Source organism: Perca flavescens, chromosome 1 (assembly GCF_004354835.1).
Source record: "Perca flavescens isolate YP-PL-M2 chromosome 1, PFLA_1.0, whole genome shotgun sequence".
In the NCBI taxonomy this organism is placed as follows: domain Eukaryota; kingdom Metazoa; phylum Chordata; class Actinopteri; order Perciformes; family Percidae; genus Perca; species Perca flavescens.
Genome location: NC_041331.1, coordinates 38,538,696 through 38,565,341, shown reverse-complemented (window position 1 = coordinate 38,565,341; position 26,646 = coordinate 38,538,696). Strand labels below are relative to the sequence as shown.

At 41.3% G+C, this 26,646-nt stretch overlaps 1 protein-coding gene across 1 annotated transcript in view; it reads right to left on the bottom strand.

Moving 5' to 3' along the window:
* The window catches only part of otog (otogelin), a 71,831-nt gene extending 45,668 nt beyond the window's left edge, over nucleotides 1-26,163 (bottom strand). Inside the window, exons 1-18 of the mRNA XM_028577029.1 lie at nucleotides 26,032-26,163; nucleotides 24,529-24,650; nucleotides 23,704-23,912; nucleotides 21,979-22,109; nucleotides 21,764-21,870; nucleotides 20,511-20,620; nucleotides 19,393-19,518; nucleotides 19,058-19,166; nucleotides 18,581-18,627; nucleotides 17,203-17,348; nucleotides 14,622-14,754; nucleotides 13,334-13,511; nucleotides 11,589-11,713; nucleotides 10,023-10,235; nucleotides 7,904-8,069; nucleotides 6,193-6,267; nucleotides 4,498-4,541; nucleotides 3,588-3,753 (exon numbers count right to left, since the gene is read on the bottom strand). Coding sequence (XP_028432830.1) covers nucleotides 3,588-3,753; nucleotides 4,498-4,541; nucleotides 6,193-6,267; nucleotides 7,904-8,069; nucleotides 10,023-10,235; nucleotides 11,589-11,713; nucleotides 13,334-13,511; nucleotides 14,622-14,754; nucleotides 17,203-17,348; nucleotides 18,581-18,627; nucleotides 19,058-19,166; nucleotides 19,393-19,518; nucleotides 20,511-20,620; nucleotides 21,764-21,870; nucleotides 21,979-22,109; nucleotides 23,704-23,912; nucleotides 24,529-24,650; nucleotides 26,032-26,163 — 2,339 coding nt within the window. The remainder of the gene's footprint in view (nucleotides 1-3,587; nucleotides 3,754-4,497; nucleotides 4,542-6,192; nucleotides 6,268-7,903; nucleotides 8,070-10,022; nucleotides 10,236-11,588; nucleotides 11,714-13,333; nucleotides 13,512-14,621; nucleotides 14,755-17,202; nucleotides 17,349-18,580; nucleotides 18,628-19,057; nucleotides 19,167-19,392; nucleotides 19,519-20,510; nucleotides 20,621-21,763; nucleotides 21,871-21,978; nucleotides 22,110-23,703; nucleotides 23,913-24,528; nucleotides 24,651-26,031) is intronic.
* Nucleotides 26,164-26,646: the final 483 nt, after the last annotated feature.

The following is a 26,646-nucleotide window of genomic DNA, read 5'->3' as shown; positions in this document are numbered from 1 at the left end:
ATGGCGGATTTTTCAAATATCTCTAGTGCTGACCGAACACCAGCTTATCATCTGCTGTCTGGTTTTAGAAATGAAAAACCAAAGTCAGCCAGTGGAAGACATGCGGCTGATGTGTAACAGTCCAACAAAGGCAATGTCTAAAACAAAAAAAAATGTACTTCTTAAGTCAGGGAGGAATATGAGACTGAGGTATTGGCTTTGTGTTTTGTGATATTGTGTATTGGTCTTTGGCTCATGTTCACCATCATCCGTGACAAAAACAAGGCAAAGTCATGTTGTTCTGTTCCTCACAGGATACAGGTTGTTTCACAAGAAAAGTAGCTCCCTGAATACGTCCATAACATTATCTTGCACCACAGGAGTTTTTAACCACTACACAAAAGAGGACGCAGGCAATGCTACACACAGTTCTGCCTCTGGTTACACACTATTCCCCTGATGGAAAGGGTGGTTGTAGTGGTTTTACAAAATTCTACTTTGCAAATGTTTTTTTTGTAGAAGGATATGCATTCAACACGTTTCTTAGACCTCAAAGATTGCATTTTGGTGAAAAACTACAGAGCCCCCTAAGGGGTCCTATGATTGAAAATAAATATATTGATGAAGAAATCTTTGCGAAAAGTACTACACCGTGGAAAGAGAATGCTAAACTGAGCGCACAACCGTGCCTGTGGATTGGACTTCATGACTGTAATTTACAGGGGGGGGTGGGGGTGCTACAACCCCCTCAATAATCAAAACTGGCCAGAGCAACCCCCTCAAAAACCTATTGTAATTTCCATTACATAAATAAAGGCGTATGCGCCACAAATTAATGCAGGAAAGACACAAATTTTTGCAGAAAAAATTCACCAGAATGACGAAAATGAAGTGTTTGACGTTCAAAATTTCAATTCTGCTCAAAAGGGGAACTCTCAAACCCCCCCAATGTTGAACCCAAAATTACACCCTTGTAATATGCCTTTATATCAACATGCGGACAGGAGATCGACCCACCAACCTTGTGATTAAAGGACAACCCTCTCTACCTCCTGAGCCACAGCTGCCTCATAACATAACACTAATACCTTTAATTTATAGGATATTTATGTATAGCACCAAACTGAAGACAACTTAATAGTTAAAAGACTATGAATAAATCTGCTGCAGCTGGAATTACAACAATAAACACTGCAAGGAAATCATTTAGGTCTTCAAACACTATATGTGATGAATCTTTTTTTTTTCTTTTTTTTTTTTAAAGAGATGCAGTGACTGCAGTACAGCCTGGCATTTCTTTATCTACTCTGCTGAAATAAATGGTCATAGATTGTAATGACTATTTCACACAACTTTCTGCTTCTGGTGTGGATGGAGCCAAGAGAAAGGAAGTCAATAAACAAGTGGATGAAAACATACTGAACTATTGAAGAGACAAATCCCAACATAAGATAGTCAATAATCACCTTCATTCAGTTTCATTCACACAATGCCATCCTATCTGAGCCACAAACTCTGCCGCTGTAAAAACAACTCCCTCTTTATTCTCAAAACTGTGGAAAACAAGTTTCTGAAAAATAGACTCATGCCTGAACCTTTAAACTGTCTAGTCGTCACTGCACTCTTTAATACAGCTGACGTCAGGGAGCTGAAAGACATTTCTTTGTGTCCATATTTACCCTAAAATTAGCTCACAAACTATCAGGTTCCAGGGAGTTATTAAACATTTGTACCATGACCATGAGATATGTGTCACTATAAAGGTCATCTTGCTAAAACAGGCGAGTAGGAATAAATTAATCATACCGGTGAGGTACCAAAATGCCTACAGGATGTCTCTGTACCTGTCTAACCTTTTCTCTGAGTCACTGTCAGACGACGCACAAACACAAACTGATGCTATTTATAGAGCTGACCTGAGAAATGGGGAAGGATGTACGGGTTTCACTTGTGTAGAAATTATTCGACAATATTGAAACGCATATTCACCTTCATACATAAAGCTACAGTGCGTAGTTTCTGTCGCCCCCATGAGGAATTCTAAGTAATGACAACAACACTGTCGGTGCGTCCACATGATACAAGCCTTCCGTGATCGCGCGGTGTAATTAGATCATTTGAATTTGTATGTTGTTCAAATATCTCTAGTGCCGACCGACATCACTTGTGTTAAAAAAAACTGAATTCATTTTGAGTGGTAAGGCTCATTTGTGGGTTACCTGTATTACCAAAAATAAACTTTTAACAATATCACTGATTATTTGTGTTTTGCTTCTTCTTCTGCATTTAGAATATTATTAATTATTAATTAATCCCTGTAATCATTACAGGGATCACATGATGTCTGTCCACCTCATCGGCTGGATGGAAGAACTTTTGTCTCGCACAGATGATCTAAGACTAGTCAAAGAAATGTGGCTACTAGCAGTACAGAACATTACATAATAAAATACGTTGTCTCACAAGGCATTGGCAATGAGTTTAATTGATAAAAACTCAACAGAAGTTCCAGAAGTTACATCTTAACAGATCAACACATTAAAATTGTAATGACTGTCCTGACCTGTTTGTTTAAAGCAACACTAGAGAACTGTTCCCGCTTTGGTCCTCCTACAGGTTGGAAGCAGAATTGTCCATTACATTACATTATGCAAGTTTGCCAGATCGGGTAGCGGATGTGTAGTTCGAATGAGAAATAATGGACAATTCTGCTTCCAACCTGTAGGGGGACCGAAGAGGAAAAGTTCTCTAGTGTTGCTTTAAGAGAAGACCCGCTGAATGAACCTGACAAACTCTGTATTATTATGACCAGCAGTCCACGCAACAAAGTTACATTTCACTTTTAGAAATATCAAAATAACGTGAGAAAATGGCAATTGCGGCCACAGTTGGAAATGCAACTGGCCTAAAAAGAGTCTTTTCCACAATAAAATAAAACAAAATTAAAAACTGAATCATTTTTTGGGGGATTTACAAACACTCCAAAATGACTCTTTGTCTTATCCGAACAATCAGAGTACTCAGTGGTAGCCGTGGTCCTGTTTGTTCTAATCATAGTCACTAGCAAGAACAATCAATTTCCAAAATAAAGGCACCCCCGCCTTCTCCCAGGCAACCAGCATCACCCGGTACAGGGATTTATTTTTTATCCTTGACCCAGTGCCATCCTCCAGCAGAGGTAGGAGAAGGAGGAGGGTCGGAGGATTACTACTGGCTCGTGTGACATTTTTAGAGAGTCTGCAGCCCAAGCCCCTGCTGACCCCCGCCTCAGTGAGACAGTCAGCCTGGTACACTCAGAGCTTTAGATTTCACCACACCTCAACAGTCATTTCTTAACCTTTAGTCTCCAAGAAAGGTCATGCTCTTTTGCAGAATCAGCCTCGGTTCACCTTCGTACACATTACACACCGTCCTACAACAACAGCTGAGCAGGACAGCTACAGTCTGACAAAGAATGTCATGGGTGTACAGTATGTGCTACAACTAAGGGTGTCACGATTCTTCAAACCATTGACTCAATATGACTTTCGATTCCAAGGTGAGGATTTGATTCCATTTTTAATTAAGATAGCAGAAGTCATGAACTTCCAGCAAAGTACGTCACTCACCCAGGAGGGCAGCTACATCCGGCCACGCAGGGCTCGTGTGTCGAGCAGGTGAGGTTGAGCAGGTAGGACTCGCAGGTGCGCTCGCAGGCCACGCCCCTTCCCGACAGGAGGCCTTCGTCCCCCTCTGAGCAGTTCTGGTAGAGTTGACCAGCTGGACACAACATGTCTGCAAGAGGAGATAAAAAAAAAAAAAAAACTCAGTTGGTACAATGGAGAAGAGTTCTTCTCTACTCTGTGGATCTTCGAGATCACGGCTCTGTCGGACGCGGGCCCGGCTCGGACAGTTCACTTCGGCCCGATCCGGACTCTAAGGAGCTCCAGTAGTATTCTCTACCACACTCTATCAACCAATCAATCAAACTTTATTTGCGTAGCACCTTTCATACAAAAGTCATGCACCGCAAAGTGCTTCACATATTAAAACAGAGACAGTCACTCCATCCCCGTCCACAGACACACACGCGCACACACGCACCCACACACACACACACGTACACAGATTTAATGTAAAAGGCAATCAAAGCATAAGGTGAGGAGACATTATCATGAACCAGCATAAAACAAGCAAAATCCAAACCTACAATGAGGGAAAACTACACAAAACATCCCTTCCTTCTTATGTTTTCTGTTTCTTCTTATAATTAATGTTGGCTAAATAGAAAAATTTGTATCATTTTTCCATGTTTATGTTTATTACTGTGATTGCCATGGTGTAAAAGAAACATCTCTGGGATAGAGAGGGAGGATGTTTGCCTGGTTTTCACTTTCACCCAATGAGCTACAAAGACGCATGCGAACAAGCACAGATTTTATAATCAGAACAGAATAAAAGGCATTAATGCAACATGTCCAACAAATGGATCTGACCACTTATTGTCAGCTTAAGAAATAACTGATCAAAGCATCTTACCACCGTTTGTTGTTTGGGACACCAGTTTACCGTTCAGGCAGAGTCTGCAATGGAACACAGACAGTGCAGGATGATGATGATGATACATGATGAAGGTAAACACCGAAACAACACAGGAGGTTAACACACTAGCATAATATTACACATTAAATACAAGAATCTCTTGAAGACAATTCGAGTGTGATAACAGTTCCTACTCATTTCTTGTTTGTTTTTTGCTTACAGTTTTCCATCTTCAGTATTTTTCATTATTCTTCTCTCTAGCACTACATTTGTCTTTTATCTTTTTCCCTGCAAGACTAGTAGAACAACAACATTGTCGGTATATTAGTATTAGTCTAGTGTATTGTCCTGTTCCTACTTATATACTTCAGCTCTAAGGGGAGCACTAGTGAGGCTTCAGACTTTTACTTTTCTTCACTGTAAATATTCTGAATCCAGTTCCTCCTGTTAATACAGGGAGCAGCGCTGTGACTGACAGGAGGCGGAGCTTCATGTAACCACAATGCCTTTTTAAGAGGAAACGTGAGGAGATCTGACCCACAGCAACAACAGACAGCTCTGTCTCTGTCCTGATACACGTGTTCTGGTTGTAGATTATCATTCATAGTAATGAATTAGCTCCAGTTGTTTCTCTCTTCAGTTAATACTAAGAGATACTAATACTAATACTAATACTGTATCTGAAGTCTCTTTTATATAGACCTTAGTGGTCCCCTAATACTGTATCTGAAGTCTCTTTTATATAGACCTTAGTGGTCCCCTAATACTGTATCTGAAGTCTCTTTAATCAAGAACTTAGTGGTCCCCTAATACTGTATCTGAAGTCTATTTTATATAGGCCTTAGTGGTCCCCTAATACTGTATCTGACGTCTCTTTTATATAGACCTTAGTGGTCCCCTAATACTGTATCTGAAGTCTCTTTTATATAGACCTTAGTGGTCCACTAATACTGTATCTGAAGTCTCTTTAATCAAGAACTTAGTGGTCCCCTAATACTGTATCTGACGTCTCTTTTATATAGACCTTAGTGGTCCCCTAATACTGTATCTGAAGTCTCTTTTATATAGACCTTAGTGGTCCCCTAATACTGTATCTGAAGTCTCTTTTATATAGACCTTAGTGGTCCCCTAATACTGTATCTGAAGTCTCTTTTATATAGACCTTAGTGGTCCCCTAATACTGTATCTGAAGTCTCTTTCCTGAAATTCAGCCTTGGTGCAGAATTACAGCCACTAGAGCCAGTCCCACAATGAGCTTTCCTTAGGATGTGCCATTTCTGTGTCTGTAGCTATTGAGGAGGAGAGGGGGGGGCAAGGTGGAGGGTGGGGGTGTGGCCTTGACCAACTGCCACTTTGCTCGTTTGAAAGCCATGATGTCTCTCTCTTTCTCATGGGCGGGCCAAATTCTCTGGGCGGGCAAAGCAGAGAGCCCCTTATGACCTCATAAGGAGAAGATTCCAGATCGGCCCATCTGAGCTTTCATTTTCTGACAGGCAGAGCAGGATACCCAGGGCTCGGTTTACACCTATCACCATTTCTAGCCACTGGGGGACCATAGGCAGGCTGGGGGAACTCATATTAATCTTAAAAAACCTCATAAAGTGAAATTTTCATGCCAAGGGACCTTTAAGATGTGAGAATGTTTTTGAGGGTTAAGATGCAGGAAGACAGAGACGGAGGAGAGGATCTTACTGAACACCTGCTGACGTCATGATCACGTCTCCTGGTTCGTAATCGGTTCCAAGGAAACTGCAGGGGCACTCGCTCCTGAAAAACAACACAACCAGTTAACAAAAAGAAAGCACACACAAAATATCCCTGATGTAATTATGTGTGAGAGAGAAAAGATGATTGAAGCTAAAACATCTACATCGCCCCCTGGTGGCTGGCTGCAGTAGGCCTATAGGTCATAATAAATTGACCTGTACGTCACCAGGACACTGAGGCGGGCAGGAAAGATTGTAGCCGATCCCTCTCACCCTGGACGCAAACTGTTGAACCTCCCCCCTCATCAGGACCAAAACCTCACGCCCCGGACCCCCCCCCTATCCCTAGTCACTACACTTTGCACTAACTATACATCTGCCCATTGCGCATACTATACATGTCTTTGCATTCTGCACTAATCCCATTCAGCCTCCTTTCTCTTATACGAAACAGCTATTTTGTATATATTTGTTTCTGTTTCTGTATTGTTTATTTCTTATTAATGTTTAATATGTTTGTTTGTGTATGTATGCACCTATCACTAAGGCAAATTCCACATATGGTAACTACTGTGCCAATAAACTCCTTTCTAATTCAGATTCAGATTTTTTGTCATTTTAGGTAGTTCTTATCGGCTGTTTAATTGTTTAAGTGTTCATTCTTCAGATAAGTTTGGTTTTTAATATTTATTTGATGTTATAAAAACGGGGTGAAACGCCATGATTGTTTTTGGTGATGGATGATCTTTGGTGATGTAAACCAGACACTGCTCAGTTTGTTCATTATTGTGTAAATAATTATGTTAAAGAGGGCTTTGTGTTACCTTAAACAGTGTATTACAGGTAAGTGGATAGGGGACAGATAAGCAGGCTTTAGTGGAGGAAATCATTGCTCAAGGGGTCAAATCCACAACAAACCTTCAAAAAAACGTAACATTTTCAGACAAACATATTATCAAAAATGAACAGAGGATCTCCGTTGTGGTAAACTGTGTTTAGCTTAAGCTGAAAGCCTTGTAACATATAGGCCAGCGCCACACATCGGCCTCTGTACTACAAATTCTTTCTCACTGGTTATCAGATATCTGTGTCATCCCAAGCCCGAGCGGGAATGAAAGGGGGGTTTCACGGTGAATTCCTTGATGTAACTCTATCACAAGGTAAGTAAGGCACCGCGCAGCACTAGGATGTAAAAACCTGGGACATTTAAGAGGAATTAAGCTGCATGTCTTTTAGGGCAGAGCAGTCTGAAAGAGAGGGCACAATTACTGAGGTCCTCTGGCTCTGTAACGTCTGCAGGAAAGACACAAGGCTTTCCACTTAAAGGCTGACCTAAACTTCAGAGCAGATACAAATATCACTTTGAGAGGATTTGTTTGGTGGAGGGACTCCAGCCAGTTAGCCGTTTGACGGGCTTCACAACCTTCAACAACACTGCAGCCAGGCAGCGCTGGAGCTGCTCCGATACACAACAAGGACACCTGGTCACTGATTCCTTCTTTAGAACTAAAAGCTCAAAACATATCAAAATATATATAACAAAATATATCATTATGGTATAAAAGCCCCTATTACAATGATAAACATTACATATCTCTCCTTCTGTTTCTATTTCGTGCACAAAAGTGAAAGAAGGGTTGTTGTTTTTCTTGATTGATAGTCTGTTCAGCGACCCCCACCGCCTCAGCCAGCCTTACCTGTGCACGCAGGTGTGTGTTCGATGGTTGTAGAAGGATCCCTGGGGGCAGACACAGCCCTCCTCACACTCCTCCCCACAGTGCTGCGGGACGGAGAGGGCGGAGCAGCGGCGCTGGCAGGACGACACACAGGTGCCGTACTGCATGCTGGCAGGACAGGTGACCACTGCAGCGAGAGACAGTGTTAGCGGGACCATTCAGATTCCCATATTACCTCAGGGTTCTACAGAGCAGGGAGCTGCTCAGTGTGGCTTACAACACGGCGTCCTTTGGATGTACAGTTCTAATGTCACAACATCATCACATTTAAACCTGGCAATAACTTTTTTTATTTTTTTTTTAGGGCAGCGGAAACAAGAAATATCAATTATGTGTTCATCAGTGGATGTTTTAATAGTTACCCCAATGTTTTTACTTTTGCTTCATTTATCTGCTTTTATTGTCTTGTGAAGCACTTTGTACACATAATTTTTTTTTTTTAAATGCTATGTAAGTAAATTTATTATTATATTATTAGTTGAGGGGCAAGCTATAGTGGTCTAATAAGCATACCACTTTTTATATGTACACCTCCAGACATTTTAACTTTCAAAGTTAGTCTTAGACTTAAAGCTATAGTGCGTAGTTTCTGCCGCCCGCATGATGAATTCAAAGTAACGACAACAAAACTGTCGGCGCGTCCACATGATACAAGCCTTCCGTGACTGCGAACCATTTGCTGGTAGCCAAGGAGGACACGGAGGATTAAAAACAAACATGATGGACTCTTCAGAAGAGGTCATTATCTTCCGCCGGACGCCACAATCTTCTGAACATAGCCATACCGAGAAATACACACTAAAGTTTTAAGTCTTAATATAGAGCTACAGGGATAACATATTTTTGGAGGCCGGCCCCAGAAGACAGCATTGCCCTGGTTCTCTCAACAAAAAGCCAATTGGATTGGTCCATTGGATTTTGGATCATAGCAGAAAATAAGCTCTGTGGCAAACAAATGTTTATGGTACTTACAAGTTTTGCTCAGCAAGATTATCTTCACAAATTAACTCCACTTTTACAATTTTTGAAACGTAAATGCAATCGCCAGAAGTACAAAGCTAACGTTAGGCCATAACAAACTACACCACGGTCGCATGACTACATCACCACCACTTAGCTTCCAACGGATTCCGCATGTTGGGGGTTCTGACGTTTGTAGTCTCAGTTAGCCGCTTTTTAGCAAACACCTTTTATAAGAAGCTTCAAATTTCACGAGTTGGGTATTTGCTGACATTTTAGAACAAAACATTAAAATTTCTAAAAGCTATCGTAAACCACAGACCTTATTTGGGTATCTAAATAAAAACCCATCAAAAAAATCCCATTGATGCAGTAGTAATACTGTAAATAGACTTTTATGTGTGAAAACAAAGTTCCCCTTTAACACCAGGTACAGCATAGCGGTGAGTTCACAGAGCTGTGTTCAGGTACATTCTTGGCGTATTGCTATCTAGAGACAGCGGAAATTGATCGCGCCATTGAAAACCTGGTCTATAGTCAATAATGCAGCATTTTATTGTTATTTTAACAGTTAATGCGCCTAGGCTCATGCACAGCGTGCGCACACTATGCTTGTTACACACACACACACACACACACACACACACAGGGAAATGCAGCAGCACACAAACATGCAAAAGATTAACAATAAAAATATTACAATGTGAAATAGTATTATTGTGTATATCTATATATTTTATATTACATAAAATGTTATTATGGTTACTGGAGAAATTATCATATTTACTTCCTGCTTAGCAAATCCGCCATTATAATAGCAATGCGCCAAGGTACAACTGTGCCTGGCTTTTAAAGGGAATGGGAGGTGACACTCTGATTGGTTTATTGCATGTTACAGCCAACACACACCTATGAATTAATGAAGACACTAAGTACAACCCTTATGAACCATGCGCCCGGAGCACAGACCCTTTTTTCCACTGTTAAACTAGCAAAAGTGGATTCGTACACGCTCCAATTGCACCTGCGCCATGCGCTTCACGCCGTGCGCTTAGATTGTTAAAATAGGGCCCAGCGTCTTTGACCTGTATGCGTACGTGTCAGAATGCTGAATGCTCACCACAGTCGGATATCTGCGATCGAAAGTCAACGATGATGGAGAATCTGCGGCAGTGGCGAGCATAGTGGGCCAGCGCAGAGCAGAGGCAAGGCGTCCCGCACTTACAGGTGTCCGAGCGACACTGCTGTTGGAAGGATGTCGGGCTGAGGTACTCGTGGCAGGCGGAGAACAGATCCTGGTTCAGCACATCGCACATCTCTGAGGCATAGGCCACTGAGCAGGAGAAGGAGCAGGTCGATCACACACATGAACACATTAAAACAGGGAAAGTTATTTGAAAATGTACAAACAAAAAGTGTTTTAATCTAAATTTTCATTGATTTTTTTATTTAGCAATGACTTTGCAATCCAGGCTGATTGAAACACATCTGTGTAAATTCCTGCCCGCAGCTGCTTCACAGTAAAAGGCTCGCCATCTGATGAGAGCAGGGAGCAATGAGACGTTTACTGTGAGGCATCTGCAGACACACGACAAACACAGTTTAGCCTTGACAGGCAACTTTTTGCTTCAAAGATTTGATATGACTTAAATAATATGAATAAATTATAAATGGACTATGTTTGTTTCTTGATGGATAATATTAATTATATCAAAAATAATTTCTAAATTCTTGTAATTTCCCCCCTGGGGATCAATAAAGTATGTCTTCTTCTTCTTATTTTACCAATGGGAAAAATTAAAAAATAAAAATAAAGGTAGTAAAGGTAATAAAATAAAATCTTAAAATACAGATGGAGAGCAAACTCATACTTTAAAGGCAGAATGGGTAGGATATGTCAGTTGTGGTTTGTAAAGACAACATTGAAAGTTGGATTACCAGGGTTACCGTGCCAGCGGGTGAAAGCCAACGACAGATTCCCTATCGTTTTGGAACAAGCTTTGTCCGTTTGGCACTTCGCCTCGCTATATTTGCGTTTTTTTGTTGCTGTGTCCATCATTTAGTAGCTTCCTGTTGGATGCGTGCATAAGACATGGCACCTGGTCGTTTCACTATTATACAAGTTTTTAATGCCCAGAAACGTCCCGAACACAGCAACATAAGAAAGTACAGGCAGAGTCTGCCGATAGAGACACCACCACACACTTCTAGTGGCTCATAAGTGATTATTGAGAGAGATTACTTTTGTATTAGTCTATAAATACTTTTGTAGGAAAATCCTACTCATTGTGCCATTACAGGAGGAAGAGCAGGCCGTCCTTTAACTACAAGGTTGGCGGTGAGCTGTCTGCATGTCCATGTATCTTTGAGCAAGACACTGAACCCCAAGTTTGTCCCAATGGGCAGGCCAGCGCCTTGCATGGCGGCTCCGCCACCGTCAGTGTATGAATGTGTGTGCGTGAACGGGCAAATGAGAGGCAAATTGTAAAGCGCTTTAAAAAGGCGCTATATAAATAATGTCACCATCACAATATACGTTTGCATATTTTGATTGGCTTTTATATTTTCACCTGATATTAACACACTGAATATTCAAAGATACAAGAGCATAATAATTTATAACATTGTGAATGTCCTCTCCCCCACTGCTGAAACAGAAAAGGCTAAAGCAGAAAAGAAAACTGACCGGCCTGCTGGTGTGTGTCACAGGGGTCGAGCTGAGGCGCACTCAGGCTGGTCGAACAGGCCGACGAGACTCTCCAGGCGTTTCCAAACAGGTGAGGAGTGCTTTCTATCATACCTGATGGAGATCTGCAGGAAAACCAGAGCAAAGATCCATTAACAACAACATGGAGCGAGCAAACAGCTAACTCATTTTGTTTCGTGTTTGAGTTTCCAAAGGCTTCGATGAGATGACTTAAGACTGGAATCATTTTTTTGTCGCACAAGAAATTTAAAGAAAAGCCAAAACGCAAAGCAACTCTCTCTCTTTAACGCAGTGACAGATCAGCGTGGCCAAGGATTTAAAATGAAACATTTTTGTAACTTTCAAAGGGAAGGTGGAAGATTATGTACATGCAAAATTAGAGAACATTTGCTATCCAAATGTGAAATTTAATTTGGATGCCTCAGCGGCTTTGATTGACATGACAGAGTCCCACCTCTGCCCTAGGCTACATTTACATTGCTACATTTTGGTTTAAAATATATATACATATATATACACATATATATATATATATATATATATATATATATATATATATATATATATATATATATATATATATATATATATATATATCTTTTGCTACGTTTACACCTCGCACTCACACTCACATTAAACTGGAGAAATTTGACAACACTTCTGACCCCGTTTTGATTCGGAATCTGCGGGGTTGTGTTGCAGTCTCAACGGCCGCAAATGGAGACCTTTGGCAACACCAAAATACTGACGCCAATGTTTTCGCCGCCTGATTGGGTCATGACATCTCGTTCTCTGAGACTAAGCTAGTAATGTTACCATGGCAACTACCTGCCACAGGCGGTGTATACTGTACATGCTGCGTCCTGTTTACCCCGGCACGTGCATGCCCAGTATACGAGAATGTTGATGAGATATTCGGTTTAGGTGTGTTAGTTTAAACTGAGATTAGTTCTTCTACTGGAGATAAAAACACTTGTGTGCATGGAGATCCCTTTTGGCTCAAAACTGCTTAAAAACCAAAACTTTGCAATGTAAATTTAGCCTCAGCCTCCCATCCGATTGGTCAGATGGATCCATTTTGCTTTTTGAATCAGCATAACAGAGGACAGGAGCTACGGCTGTTTGAGTTTCTGAATTACTGTTCTGTTGGTTTTGGCCACTGAATGTGTCTGAAACAACCAATAATCCATACAATTAATTTAAATACAGTAGTTTTAAGGCCAGTAAAACCAAAACAAAATGTTAAAAACACAACAGAAGTAGAGGATTCTGCAAGTCATCATTTTAACTGCAAAGTCTTTTCTGGAGAACTGCGGGCAAAGTGAGTTCCAGTTTTCTTTCGAGTAGCATGCGACTGCTTTAGTCACCAACTGTGATGTATATCCATTTACAGCTGTTAGACAACATCCGCCCTTTATGGTCGGCCATTACGCCGCGGTACAGTGGAGCCCCTATCCCACTAACAGTAAATTCCTTGTTGAAGTGGTGTGTCCAGTTGGGCGCTCATCTGGCCCGCCTAAAAGAGCTGATCAGAGAGCGGGGCTTTTGATGCCGAGCCGCCGAGCCAGTGTGCATTACCGAGAGAGAGTGTGAGAGAGAGAGCACTTCCCCGTCGCCTCCCCTCCCTGCCTCTGAAACAGGAGTATGCTCTCGCTTTTTATCATCGGAGGAGGGGGTTAAGGGAGGGCGCGGGAGGGGTCAGAGGTCGGCCGGCGCACACTTACAGGAAGTCATCTTGGATGTTGCCGTTGAAGGTGCCGCACAGGCCCACCGTGTCGTCCTTCCACCGCTCGTCGGCCTGCAGGTAGAGGCGGAACTCGGTCCAGCTGTACTGCAGACGCAGGCCGAAGGCCGTCTTCACCTGGAGGAACATGGACGACAGCTCCTGGATGTGGAAGACGTCTGTGGGAGACGTGGGAGACCGACAATTAGGCTTTCAGGTGACAGTAGATGAGATCATAAAAGCGCGTGACGCATTCACTTCTGCACAAAAACATTAGCCTTTCTATTAGGGCTGTCAAAATGAGCGTGATAATGCTTTTAACGGCGCTTATTTTTGTCCACGTGTGATTGACGCACACGCATTTTGTGATTTTGGCCTCAGGCGGCTCCGTAGTTTGGGGAAATCAGGAAGCGATGCAGCAGTAACGCTGTTGATGGATCACAGAAAACAATAAAGATAAAGAAATGGATAAAGAAAAGGGTTGTTTGAATGGCACGTTCAGTTTCAAAGCCCTTCCAGATGGTTCTCTGCACAAGGCTAAAGTTATTTGCATGTACTGTCCATCTGAATAGAGTTACGTTGAGTCTCTAGAACCCAAACTGATGTCTTTAAATTTCTTGTTTTGTGCAACCAAATGCCCAAAACCCAAACATATCTAATTTACTATAATATAAAACAAAGAAATCCTCAGTACTGTAAATGTTTGGCATTTTTGCTTGATAAGTGAAAAATTATTCGAATTGGATCTGCCTGTACTTCAAGATTTCTTTTTTTTTCCCATTTATGTCTGGAGTTTATTGTAAGCACTTTGTATTTTAATTTTACATGGGAAGGTACATGACAAGGTTCTACATTAACAGAGGCTGATTAATTGATTGAATGATTGACAGGAAGAACTGTTAAATAGAGTCAGGAATGCAAAGTCCTCTGTCCGAACGTGTTTGTACCAGAACATAACGTGTTCTAAGTGTTGTTTTTATCCCTTAAGGCACCAAAATATCAGATCATTCTCACACAGTTCATCACAAAACACACTGAAGGCTGTTGACTCCATTAACAGAATGCCACAGTCATGAAAACACTGGGGTGAAAAGGGAGTAATACTCAGAGGGAAAGGCATTTTGCGCAACACAATGCAAGCGCTAAACCCAGTAAAGTATTGGGAAAATTTACGTTCAATAGCACAGCTGTCATTCAATCCGTCTCTGCCATGACCCCGCAGAGTGCTGAAAGAAGTCTGACGCTGGATGTGAACAATGTAGGAAGGCGATAAAAGGTGAGGAAGTTACCGTCAGAATAGGGCAGGGAGATGCGGTACTGTCCGGCCATGAAGACCTCGCCGAGGTGACTCATTGTAATCTCCGTTCTGGGATCCTCGTCAATAACCAGGTTAACTGATTGGATGCAGGCCCCATCCAAATTCTGCAGTTGAGACAAGATGGCTTGATAATGCATGCTGGCATTCTCCCAGACCACAGCAGCAATTCAGATACACAACAGGACACACACTGAGAGTGAAATAATGAGGAGAGAGAGAGAGAGAGAGAGAGGAGAGTAAAAGCTGTTGTACTCTTAAAACACCCACCCCAATTTTGAGTGTTTTTATTTGTAGTACTCAAATCATTTAATACGTACTCTGACTTTGCCAGACCATCCACACGCTGCAGTGCGGGGGAGGGTCTGGCTAGTCCACACAGCATTACGGGATGGGAAAAAAACGAGCTCTGGTTTAATGGTATGTCTTTAAACCAATCACAATCGTCATGGGCGGTGCTAAGCGCCGGACGGAGCCGCTGCAAAATAGTCGTGCGAGAGAAAACTCCGATTGGACAGATAGTCTAGATAGCTGTCTGGATTTACCCTGCAGAGATCTGAGGAGCAGTTAACCATAGTCCTCACAAATCCACCGGAGTTTAAAATTCTAACAAAAAAGAAAGCAGAAGAAAACAGAAATCAGCAAAAATACATGCATCGGGAATTTCCTGCGGCACGGGAGCAATCCCAGAAGTGGAACGTCGAGGATATAGACTATTAAATGTGTAACTAAAACATATTAAAGTCATATATATTTAAGCTGATGAAAAGTGTAAAGCCCCACTAGCGGCCCCTAGAGGCTGCAATGTGCATTACAACCCACAACACAAAACTGTGATTTTGTACTTTACTTGTGATGATTCTTAAGGTGTGTTCAGACGGAAACCGTTTGTGTTTATTCGCCGTTAACAGCCAATGTAGTGCACCAACTGTACCAACGTTAGCTCGCTAGCTAGCAACGGTGCAACTGTGCGAGTGTGTCTGAGTGTTTGTGTTAAAGCTACAGCGCGTAGTTTCTGTCGCACCCATGAGGAATTCTAAGGAATGACAACAACACTGTCGGTGCTTCCACATGACATGCAAAAAAGTCACATATATCTTAGCAAAATGTTGCGTTTACTTCACACAAGAGCAGCCATTTTCTCCCTGTTGCCATGGGAACGTTATGAAGTGACGTAATTATGCGACGTGAACATCATCGAAAAGCACTGTGTTGGGGGAAATCCCTTTTTTCTTTCTTTTTCATCAAACCACAGTTTTTGCAAGTTCCCGCAATTTCATCGCATAAAATTGCATAAATATCCCGCATATTCCATCACATTTTTTAAGAAAACGTGCCGCATAATCAAGGATATTTGCCCACAAAAATCACAAAAAAACTCTGCATTTTTCTGGAAGGACTTGTTATCTTGTAGTTTTTATTAAAATATTGATTCTAGCCACTTTAGGGTGTTCTAATCCTTTTCATAACTTAGTAGTTTTAGTTGCCTAAATTTAACCAACTTATTTAAAGAGCATTTGCCTCTGGAACAGTCATGTGGGCAAGTCATTTTGGAGGACAGTGACAAAAGTGTCATGAGTGTAGATACAAAAACTGTTTTCCAATCCGTCCAGCAGTAACAACTGACAGACATTGCCATTTTTTTTTAAAGTGCATGTCTGACAGTGCACCAATGTATGAGCACATTGTACATTTTACATTTAAACTGTACTTAAGTACATCACTTCAGTAATAGTGCGATGAGTTGCTTTGCCACTCTGATGTTTTTAAAGTAAGGAAGCCTGCGCGTCGCTGACAGTAAGCGATCTGCCTCTATGAATCGTCTCTTTCATAAGTGGCAGAGTCCCATAGCCAAAAGGTTTTAGCACCCCCCCCCCCCCACCTCCACCCCCTCCTCCTTTTACTCTTCCCATCATTCACCTCCTGTTTTCGCATAACCTTCTCTCTGTCCAAGTTTCCCACCCCATCCAGTGCCTCTCTTCACCTCCCTCCTCACTACAAAGCCATCCACAGCTCTGTCAGTCAGGCCAGATAAGGTAATCCTGTTCAGTTGGCTGTTAGAGGTCTCGGGCCTCGGCTCTGATGAGTGGGACATCTTATATCTCGCCTCCTCCCCTCCGTCGCCCCCCCCCGTTTGCCGAGCAGCTCAAAGGCTGCTGGGAAACTGAAGGCTTGGAGAGAGGGGAGAGGAGAGGAGAAGAAGCTCTCAGTCCATTGTTGCTTTTCGTGTTCATTATCTGCCCTGGTTAGAGCGACGACGCGTCCTCAAGGCTTTCATTTCTCTAAGTCGCAGCAAGGCTCTTGAACAAAAATGACCTGGACTCAGCAGGGATTATTGAGCACTTAAGTTATGATATGATCTACATGACAGACAAATTGCATAAACCTGTAAGCCGAGACAGCAGAACACTCGCAGAGGCTGATTGTGGAGGAGTTGTGAAAGAGTTTTCCAGGATGTAGAAACGTTTGTTTCAAAAGAATAGAAAGAAGAAGAAGAAAAAAAAGGGAATTATTTTCGAGATAAGTATAAACAATTCAGATTAAACGTAACTCACGGCTCCACAGGGGGCGTTCTGGACGGTGACTGTGAACTTCCCCGAGTTGCGACTTTTGGCGAGGACATACTGACATGTTGCAGGGAAGGTGTAGATCCGCCCGTCAAAGGATTGGAAATACATATCGCCAGTCACCGAGCACTCCCCTGTAGAGAGAGAGTGAAACAGTTTTCACTTCTTTCCTTCATTCATCCGAGGAAACATTTAACGTAGAACCACTGTCTGGTAGTCACAGGGCAGACACCTTGCTCAATGGCACTTTCCATGTTCTCTAATTAGAAAGCTTCATCTTTCCTTGGTCCATAATTAGGGAACTTTCTCTATTCTTGTTGCCTTAATGAGATGCCTTCTCCTTTCTTGCCTTGGTTCTTTTTTCCAGTATGAATTTTCTTTTTTCTTTTCCAAAACTAGGAAGCCTCATTCCTTTCCCTTGAAATAGGAAGCTTTGGCCTCAACCTCATCCTTCATTGACCCCTATCTCGGAAGCATGCTACAGTTTGTCCTTGCACCATATTAAGGAGCTTTTTCTTCCTGGCTACACGAGTAGGAAACTATCACTTTCATCACCTTTTTATGATGCTTTCTCTATCCTCCTTTTTGGTTCCTATCTAGGAAAGGTCCGCCATTCTAACCCTTTCTTATAAGTCCTTTTGCCATCTTCCTTTTTTTTACTCCCAAACTTGGAAGCTTCCTTATTCCTTTCTCTTGAACATGGAAGCTTTGGCCTTCCTTGCTCTTTTACTTCCTGATTTATTGCTCTCAAAAACTAGAAAGCCTCATCTTCATCGCCTTCAAGCATCCTCTGACCTTGCACCATATTTCTTCTTTTTTCCTTGCCCTTTGTTATGATGCTTTCTTCTTCTTCCTTCTTTCTTGCTCCATAACTAGGGAAGATCTGCCTTCCGTACTTTTTTTTTTTTTTTTTTTTTTTTTTTCCTCCCTAACTAAATAGGCTCCTCCTTCCTTTCCTTTCTCACGAACTAGGAAGCATTTCCTTGCACCATATCTAGGGACTTTCTTCTCCTTGACTACCAAAGTAAGAGACAAAGTAGGTTCTTCCTTTCTTGTTTCATAACTGAGATGCCATATTCCTTGCCTTGTTCCCTTACTATGATGCTTCCTTGTCCTGGTTACTTAACTAGAAAGCTCTTTTTACACCCTTACAACCTTCCTTTCTTCCAACCCCAAGCTAGGAATATTCTTTCTTTCTTGCTTCCTAATTAGAGATGTCTACATAGAATATAGAAGCTTTTTTCTTTTATTTTAAGCATCGTTGGGCTCTAATAAAATGATCACCTACCATCAGCATTGAATTTGAATGTGACCTGCAGCACAGTTTGAGTTTAAATTCAATAACCCACAGAGGGAAGGCACAAACCTGGGCAGCTGTAGTCGGTGCAGTTCCACACTCCACCCACGCATGTGCTGAAACAGAAAGCAGAGACGTCCACAGGTGGGGAACATGAAAGCCTGAGCTAATCGGCAGGATCATTGATAGAAACTGGACACACTGAGCCCAGGTGGTCAGATCTGAGAAGATTAAAAGGACTGTATGGAGTCTGCAGGACAATAACCTGTTTATTGTTTTTTTTAATACATGATGATGACATGTAATGCAACATGGTCTCACGTGGTCTCACATGTGTCCATCGAGGGTCCATTTAAGATCCAAACGGAGTGAAAGAAGGGTTATTAGGGAAAAAGGAGATGTCAGAGGTGTCATCTAAATACTATAAAAGCATTAAGCTGGTTCTCCTCGCACACAGTTTTATGGGATAATAGAACACTAATTGAACAGGTGAATCAAAGATGTTATCCAGTTACTTCCAGACCAGAAGGGTTAAACACTGCTCACCAGTTGTTGCATTCCTCCTGCAGTGTCTGTCCAGACGGATAAAACATGCCGTGGTACTCGCAGGGACAGTCAGAGGGTGTCACACAGCCTCCGTCCTCGTAGATCAGACCTGAGGAGAGACAACAGCGGAGAAAGATAGATAAGAGACACTGAAGATTACTGCTGTTTTTGTCTAATGTCTATTTACGTGATAAAAGATTAGTAATTGGATGCAAAAGAAAAGTGATGAGGAAAGGTAGTTTGAGATAAGACAGAAACTGTAAAAGGATTTGCAGGATATATTTTTAGGGGAAATAGACACTACGATAGACAAGAGATACTGAATAAAAACTCACCATCAGGACAGTAGCATCCATCCAGGCAGGCCAGCTTGCTGTCGATGCATGTTCGCTCCAGGTTGCAGGACGCCGGGCAGCAGCTGATGCATTCCCTGTACTGCAGACCAAGGGGACACTGCTTCGCTGGTCGCAAAAATGAAAAACAACAAAATATGTCAAAAACTTCCCGCTGAACAGACTGGGGGGGACAAATCAGAGAAGCAGTGGGCAGCTTTAACAGATAACCTGCAACGCCTGGAGATAACAACACAACCTTCAGCATTAAAACTTGTAAAAACCTCTGTTCCACTAGTTACCTTCTTTCTGCTGCAGTTGACTTTGGCAAGTTAACAGTTCTTTAGCTAACCTTAAGTGAGCCACGACAATGCAAACATCTGATTTCTAAAATGATTTAAATGGGTTTCTACCACTGAAATACCTGAAACCATGGGATGTGATTACACTTTGACAATTTTATGCAGAATATAAATGTGTTAAAATGTGTGTTTTTCAGTTTAATTGTAAGTCCCATCTATAAGTTAGCACTGCTGCAGTTACTCTTAGCCACAGTTAGCTAACGGTTCTTTAGCTAACGTATGTTAGGTATCTACACGTATCTTACCCATATAAATTATGGTAGTGGGCAGTAATTATATTTTTTACATTGAATGGACTAAAATGTAAGAATTTGGGTTATTTTCACAGTTTTATGTTATGTGCTGTGTCTTTTTATAGCCTATGTTCCACTAGCTAGCTACCTTCAAATGCTTTAGCTTATGTTTATTTAGCTAATGTAGCTACATCAGGTAGGCTAGGGCAGTATGATACATACATCTTTTCAGTGGGAAAGGTGATTAGCTAAATATTGACAATTTTTTATGTTAAAGAGACTCAAAATGTAAGAAATGAATTTGATGTCCTGTACATGACCTATACATTAGTTAGCTAGCCACTGTATTCTATTTTAATTGAGTATCCTCTACACTGGATAACGTTAGTCCAGCCAAACAATACACCAGCTGAATTCCCTGATCTGCACACCATCAACCTACGAAAAGTTCACTGCATTCACCAAAGAAAAATGCCGCTTTTAAGGTCCTCTGTGGCTCAGTTTAAAACACCTGGAAAAAACGTACCACACTGAGGAATGTGCTGCCTCCAGTCATGCAGTGGGTGGTCAGCGTGGGCACAGGCCCGGGCGTACTCGCTCAACACCTGGCATACCACATCACCGTTGGGACCCGACCTTCATCAGAGAAACAGACAGAGAAGGACTCTTTGAAAGGAGCCAGGAAAGTTGTGGCCAAAGGATCTAGGTACGCTTAACTAATCAGACTGTGTACAGCTCAAACAAATAACTACCCACCAGCTGTGTCTCCCTCATAGTTAATAAATGAGTAAATTGTCCAACTAGGCTTTAAATTGGAAGCTGCAGTATAGCTCAAGTTTGTTGTGGCTGTAGCAATCATTTGATGAAGTACATTTGTGTCCGAACACGGTAAATAATTTTGTCTTTATCGCCAGTCTCTGTTTCACATTACTATGAGTTAACAGTAACAGACTTCCATGGCTAATGTTACTCACAGAAGGAAGATCAGACCTGAACAACCATAAGACACAATGAAGCTGATTGGGATCATTTTAAACCAGACAGCAACAAAAAGTGCTTCTATGTGGAAACTGTAATGTAAAAATCCAAGAAATCTCAGAACGCACCTCAAGTGGCTACACAAAGAAGAATGAGGCCCAATACCACATGCCTAACATAACTGCAGCTGGAATTGGAGATTTTCAAAATACCAACTGCAGGATGTTATTTATGTTAAATTGGTTACTAAAGTACTTCTGTAAAAAAAAAAATGTTTTATTTGATTATACAAAACTGTATGTCAATTTTTTAAACATAAAAATAAAACAATCCCAATAAAAATGGGTGTGGGCTATGCTGCTCCGAGCCAATGTCCTCAGTTCTGATCACAGGGTAGTGCACATTGCTGTCTCCCATGGTGCATTTTAAAATACTGCTAGGAGGCACCAAAGTCAGAAATGTTCAAATCCAACACACCTAGAGGCTTTAAACACTCTCATGGAAATTGTCAGACAAGTAGATAACGTGTGACTAAAATAACCTTGAGATTTAGACCTACAGTATGCGGTGGCCTGAGAAGTATGAGTACCATTCATTCTGCTGTAATTACTGCAAGACAAATGAATGGCATTCATCCACTGTAAAGCTTCTTGCACTACTGAATAAATGTTGCCTCTATCTGTTAAGTGTCTCCCACCCCCAGGATTTTGGTGACACCCTGACGTTTCATGAAGGGCCACCATCAGGACGAAATGATCTGAATCAGATCTGGATGGGCAGACCTGAATCTGGTGCACTTACATGCAGAGGTCGTTGGAGCAGCTGGCCATGTAGGACAGCGGGCTGACAAAGTCGTGGCAGCTCAGAAATGGCGGATCCAGCAGCATAGCACACACCTCCTCCACTTTCTGCAGCCACAAAACACACAAAGATAGTTTTTTTTTTAACTCAGAACATATAAGCATAAACATTTGTCTGCAGCAGGGAAGCCTACACTTTTTAATTGGACATCTCACCAGCAGGACATGAGCTTCAACTCCAGCACAGGGTGAAGAGAAGCCAGAGAGCACCATGGGACATCGGGCCTCGTGTGGCTCCGTCTCCACCCAGCTATTCCCGAACATTTCTATTTCATGAGTCAGCACGCCTGGGAAAGACAGAAATAAAGATTATTTTTTTAAAGTCCTGGCTCTGCTGAAATGAAGTGAGGAGATCACAATTAAATTGCGTATACTTTTCATCACAGCTGACTTCTGTGAACATTTGCTTGTAAAGACTTAAGTGATACATTTATCTGACAGCTTTAGATATTTGACATACAAAACATATGATACATTTATAAAACATGACAACAGTATCATGTTTTGGATGTAAAATATATTAAACTACCAAACAGTATAAAAATATCAGCTCCACCTCGACCGAAATACAACAGTAAAATATGAATTACACATGAATGTAATATTAACACAATGTAACAGTACTTCACAGAATCAAGGTTGAGATTGTGTATTAAATAAAGCGACAAAAAACTTGGGGAAAAAAAACTCAAAAGCCTTGAACAAATTATCGAAAAAAGCGACAAATGTAAAATGCACAAAAAAACGTTAAGAGAAGAAATTATCAAAAAAGGCGACAAAAACGTCAATAAAAAATAAATTTAAAAAAACGCGAAAAAACATTAAAAAGCAACAAAAACATTGAAAAAAGCTCAGTTTTGATTATTGTAATTGATTATTATAAATTAAGCCTATGCTGTTGCTTTTACTGAGCCCCTGAACACATCCTCAAGTGGTTGCATTGATCAGATTAGAATCTGTCTGGATGTGTGTACACCAGGATTTGGATATGGTTAAGTGCTTACTGATTCTAATCTGATCCACCAAGATGTAGCTTAGGTTGATGAAGAGAACTTAAAGCTGAGCTGCTCTCACATTCACATTGTTACAACTAATAACTTGGCTAAGTGACTCTTGCTGCATTTAAATTACTATATTTCAATATGAAGGAGGTTCTAACGGTGCTGAAATGCACATTTACTCAAGTACTGTACTTAAGTACAAATTTGAGGTATTTTCACATTACTTGAGTATTTTCTTTTCATGCCTCTTTATACTTTTACTCCACTACATATCAGAAAAAAAATATTAAATTTTTCTCCACTACATTTATCTGACAGCTTTTGTTACTTTAATATTATTTGCATACATTGCCCAGTGTACTGCGTCCAATTGGATATAACTTGCATCATGGTGGGCAGACAGGTTTTAGGGGGTAAAAAACACCCTAAAAAATATATGGTATATCTAAGTTTAGGTAAAAGGGTTAATCCCTGCTTGTATCGGTAGAAAATTGGCCTTATACAGTATATTACTTGGAAAATCTGGCATACTATAACTAAAGACTTTTTGGCCCATTTTGGCATTTTTTTTTCATTGATTTAATTTACTGTATCTTTCATTTAGTTTTTTTCTTCTTTTTTTGTAAAGAGTTGCTTGATGTTTTTGTCAGTACTGTGTTAAAAAACAACTTAGAAAACTGTCGAAGGGGACATTTTTATACTTTAAATACTACTAAGTAAATTGTTCTGCTTATACTTCTACATTAAATTGACTTAAGTAAAAGATCTGAATACTTTTTCCAACACCGGATATTGAAATGCTGTAATGAACTAAATTTAGCCCAATTTTAACCCTGTCATCTAGACTGTAAATATCCGCTAACAGACAAAATGATTGTACCATAACTGGTCTTCAGGTCGTCCTGGACGTCTGCGTTGAAGTTCCCACACAGGCCACAGGTTCGGCCCACAAACTCGGGGCTGAGTTTGATGTAGACGGAGCCGCTGTGTCCCTCCCAGGCCAGCGTGAAGCCGTGCTGCTGCGTCACCAGAACATACTGAGAGATCTGCTCCAGCTGCAGGTCGTGGATGTGATTAGGCAGCTGCAAACTAAAGACAGAGACAGTGAATACGCCACGAAATCAGACCCAGTCCTCCCTTCTATATGACGCTCACACTGACTGATATACGGCGTTAATCTTTCGACAGATTTATACAAATAAAATATCAAATTTAAACATACAAATACACCTTTAGAGCACATTTCATTCATGCCAAATAAAGCATATAAGGAACAAGCAGCCTTAGACAAACTGAAATAAATAATAAATCCCGATATCAGTCCTTGGGCCGGACCGGATATCAGTACTATCTGAGTGGGCAAACTTTACCAATACTAAATTGTTTATAGGGTCAATCTGTGTAAATTAATATATGATAGACTTTCCACAGGAGCAGCTTTTCATATTTTTTGGACATGTTGTTATTTTCCCCTATTAGCACCTTTGCAGAATTTCCAAAAACCACACAAACTGCCAATATCATATTAAAAGTGATGCAATCTTAAACCTAAGGCAACTAAGATACTTATAAAGGTTGTTTGTTCATCATATCAAAATATAGTCTAGGGATGTATAGCAATTTAAAAATCGCAACTAGAATTTGCCCACCCAGATGGTACCGATACGTGAAGATGTTCAGTTGTGTCTTGTGCTACACTGCTGACCTTTGGCCCTTGAACGTCACGTTGGTGGCGTGCAGCCGAACCTCTCCGTCCCACGGGAGGAAGAGGCTGACAGATCGTTGGCAGGCGTAGGGGGCAGAGCTGCAGCCCAGGTCATTGTGGACCTGCAAATGTGGAAATAATATGATAATAATAATAATAATATTTCACATTTTAAGAGTTAATGCAGATTAATTTCAGTACATCATGAAGATTAACTTGCAAATACTTGATTCTTGATATTTTCATGAGATTTGTTGAAAGATGTAGAACAATGCCAGGTTTATCCTTTGGAAACCCTTTAACTGACTGATTGTTCTTCAGTTTTGGAGTTAAAGAGAGTTATGTTGACAGAGAGTTTTATTTTGATCATGTCAAGTCTGTGAAGACTTTCTTTGGACTTCAAATAGACCAGCAGATGATTTACCATTTACAGTAGAGCGCAAATGAAGAAACAACGAACAATTTAGGCCCCAGTTCTCCCTAAAAGACTGGTTCAACCGCTGAAACTTGACCCTGAAAGTAACACACATTCTTGAGCAAAGTGTGGGTTTGTCAAAGAAAATCTCATCTCCTTCTAACGTGTTCTTGTTGTTGGATTTGCAGCATTGCAGCTACAGTATATATTCTTTTTGTTGATGAGATGCTGCTTATCATAAATACCGGTATTTATGTACAATCGATAATCATAATGTGTTTGGATCTTTTTGTGTTCCCTGTTCGGTTTGGTTTTCCCATACACAGATATACAGTATCTGCTGTCCTTTTCAGGGGAACAAAGTCCCGGTCTGTTGCAGATGCTTTCAAGGCATAGTGGATAATTGCAGTATTTAATGGTAATTGACTCTAATAACCAGATAGCTTTCACTAATCTTCAGAGCAAATCTTCTCCTCAGGCTGAGACTGAACCTCACAGGAGTCAGAAAGGAGAGTGTGTTTTAGAGCAGGACGTCACCAAGTCAAAACTTTCCTCGACTGGAAGCAGGTGTCGAACCGGAACCTTCTGGGCAGCTTCTTATTGGCAGGATTTATTTTGTTCTGTTGGGTCTGAGCTAGTCTATATCGACGACTGTCCGGGATTGTTCAGGTACCCCCGGAAATTCCACCGGATGTCCTGTCACCTTCCGCTTGCTTTGTGTTGGCGTTCTAACCTCCGGTGGATTTGTGAGGACTATGGTTGACTGCTCCTCAGATCTCTGCAGGGTAAATCCAGACAGCTAGCTAGACTACCTGCCCTATCTGAGTCTTCTGTTGCACGACTAAAACTACTTTTGAACGTACACATGTTCCACCAAAACAAGTTCCTTCCCGAGGCTATTTGGCAGCGGCGCCGTTGCTCCAACCATCCCTTAACGCCGGCCAAGACGATTGTGATTGTTTTAAAGAAATGCCAATAAACCAGAGCACGTTTCGCTCCCATCCCAGAACTCTCTGAGTACTTGCCAGACCCTCCTCCGCAGCGCTGTGGAGGAAGGTCTGGCAATGAGAGACTAAATCTGAACTAACCTGGACGATGATGCTGGCCTGGGTGGTTTCCTCGCAGTCCTTCAGCAGAGTGTACGTGCATCGTCCGGGGAAATGGTAGTAGAGGCCGTCAAAGGTCTCAAAGTTGTACTGACCCCACGCCCGACACGTCATCTCCCTCTCAAAGCCAGGATTCGGAACTGGGCGGATGATTAGGGGGACAAAGGAAACGATTAGGCCTATACCCTTCACTTAAGTTCATGTCATGAACAATGTCAACTCATTTACTTACACACGGGAGTCATGTCACTTATATTAATGAATATATGTCTTAACAAATCGTTTTGATCCATGCATCTTTCAAAATGCTTCATTAATACATTATAGTCATTAAGGGGCAGAAGAAAACGCTGAAAAACTTTAAACATTAAAGCAGAAATATTGATTAATACAGCTTTATCTGCCGATTGTTCTCATTGTCTTGAAACAAGACAGAATGAGGCAGATTACTGCACTAACATTTTTGAAAAATGATAATGAAGTCGACTTGTATTGGAAACAGATGGAAGCATCTCACCCTGCTGGGCGTTGTGTCCTGTTGCACAAAAATATGACTTCAGATCGACCAAAATCACTTGTTAATAAGAATGAGATATT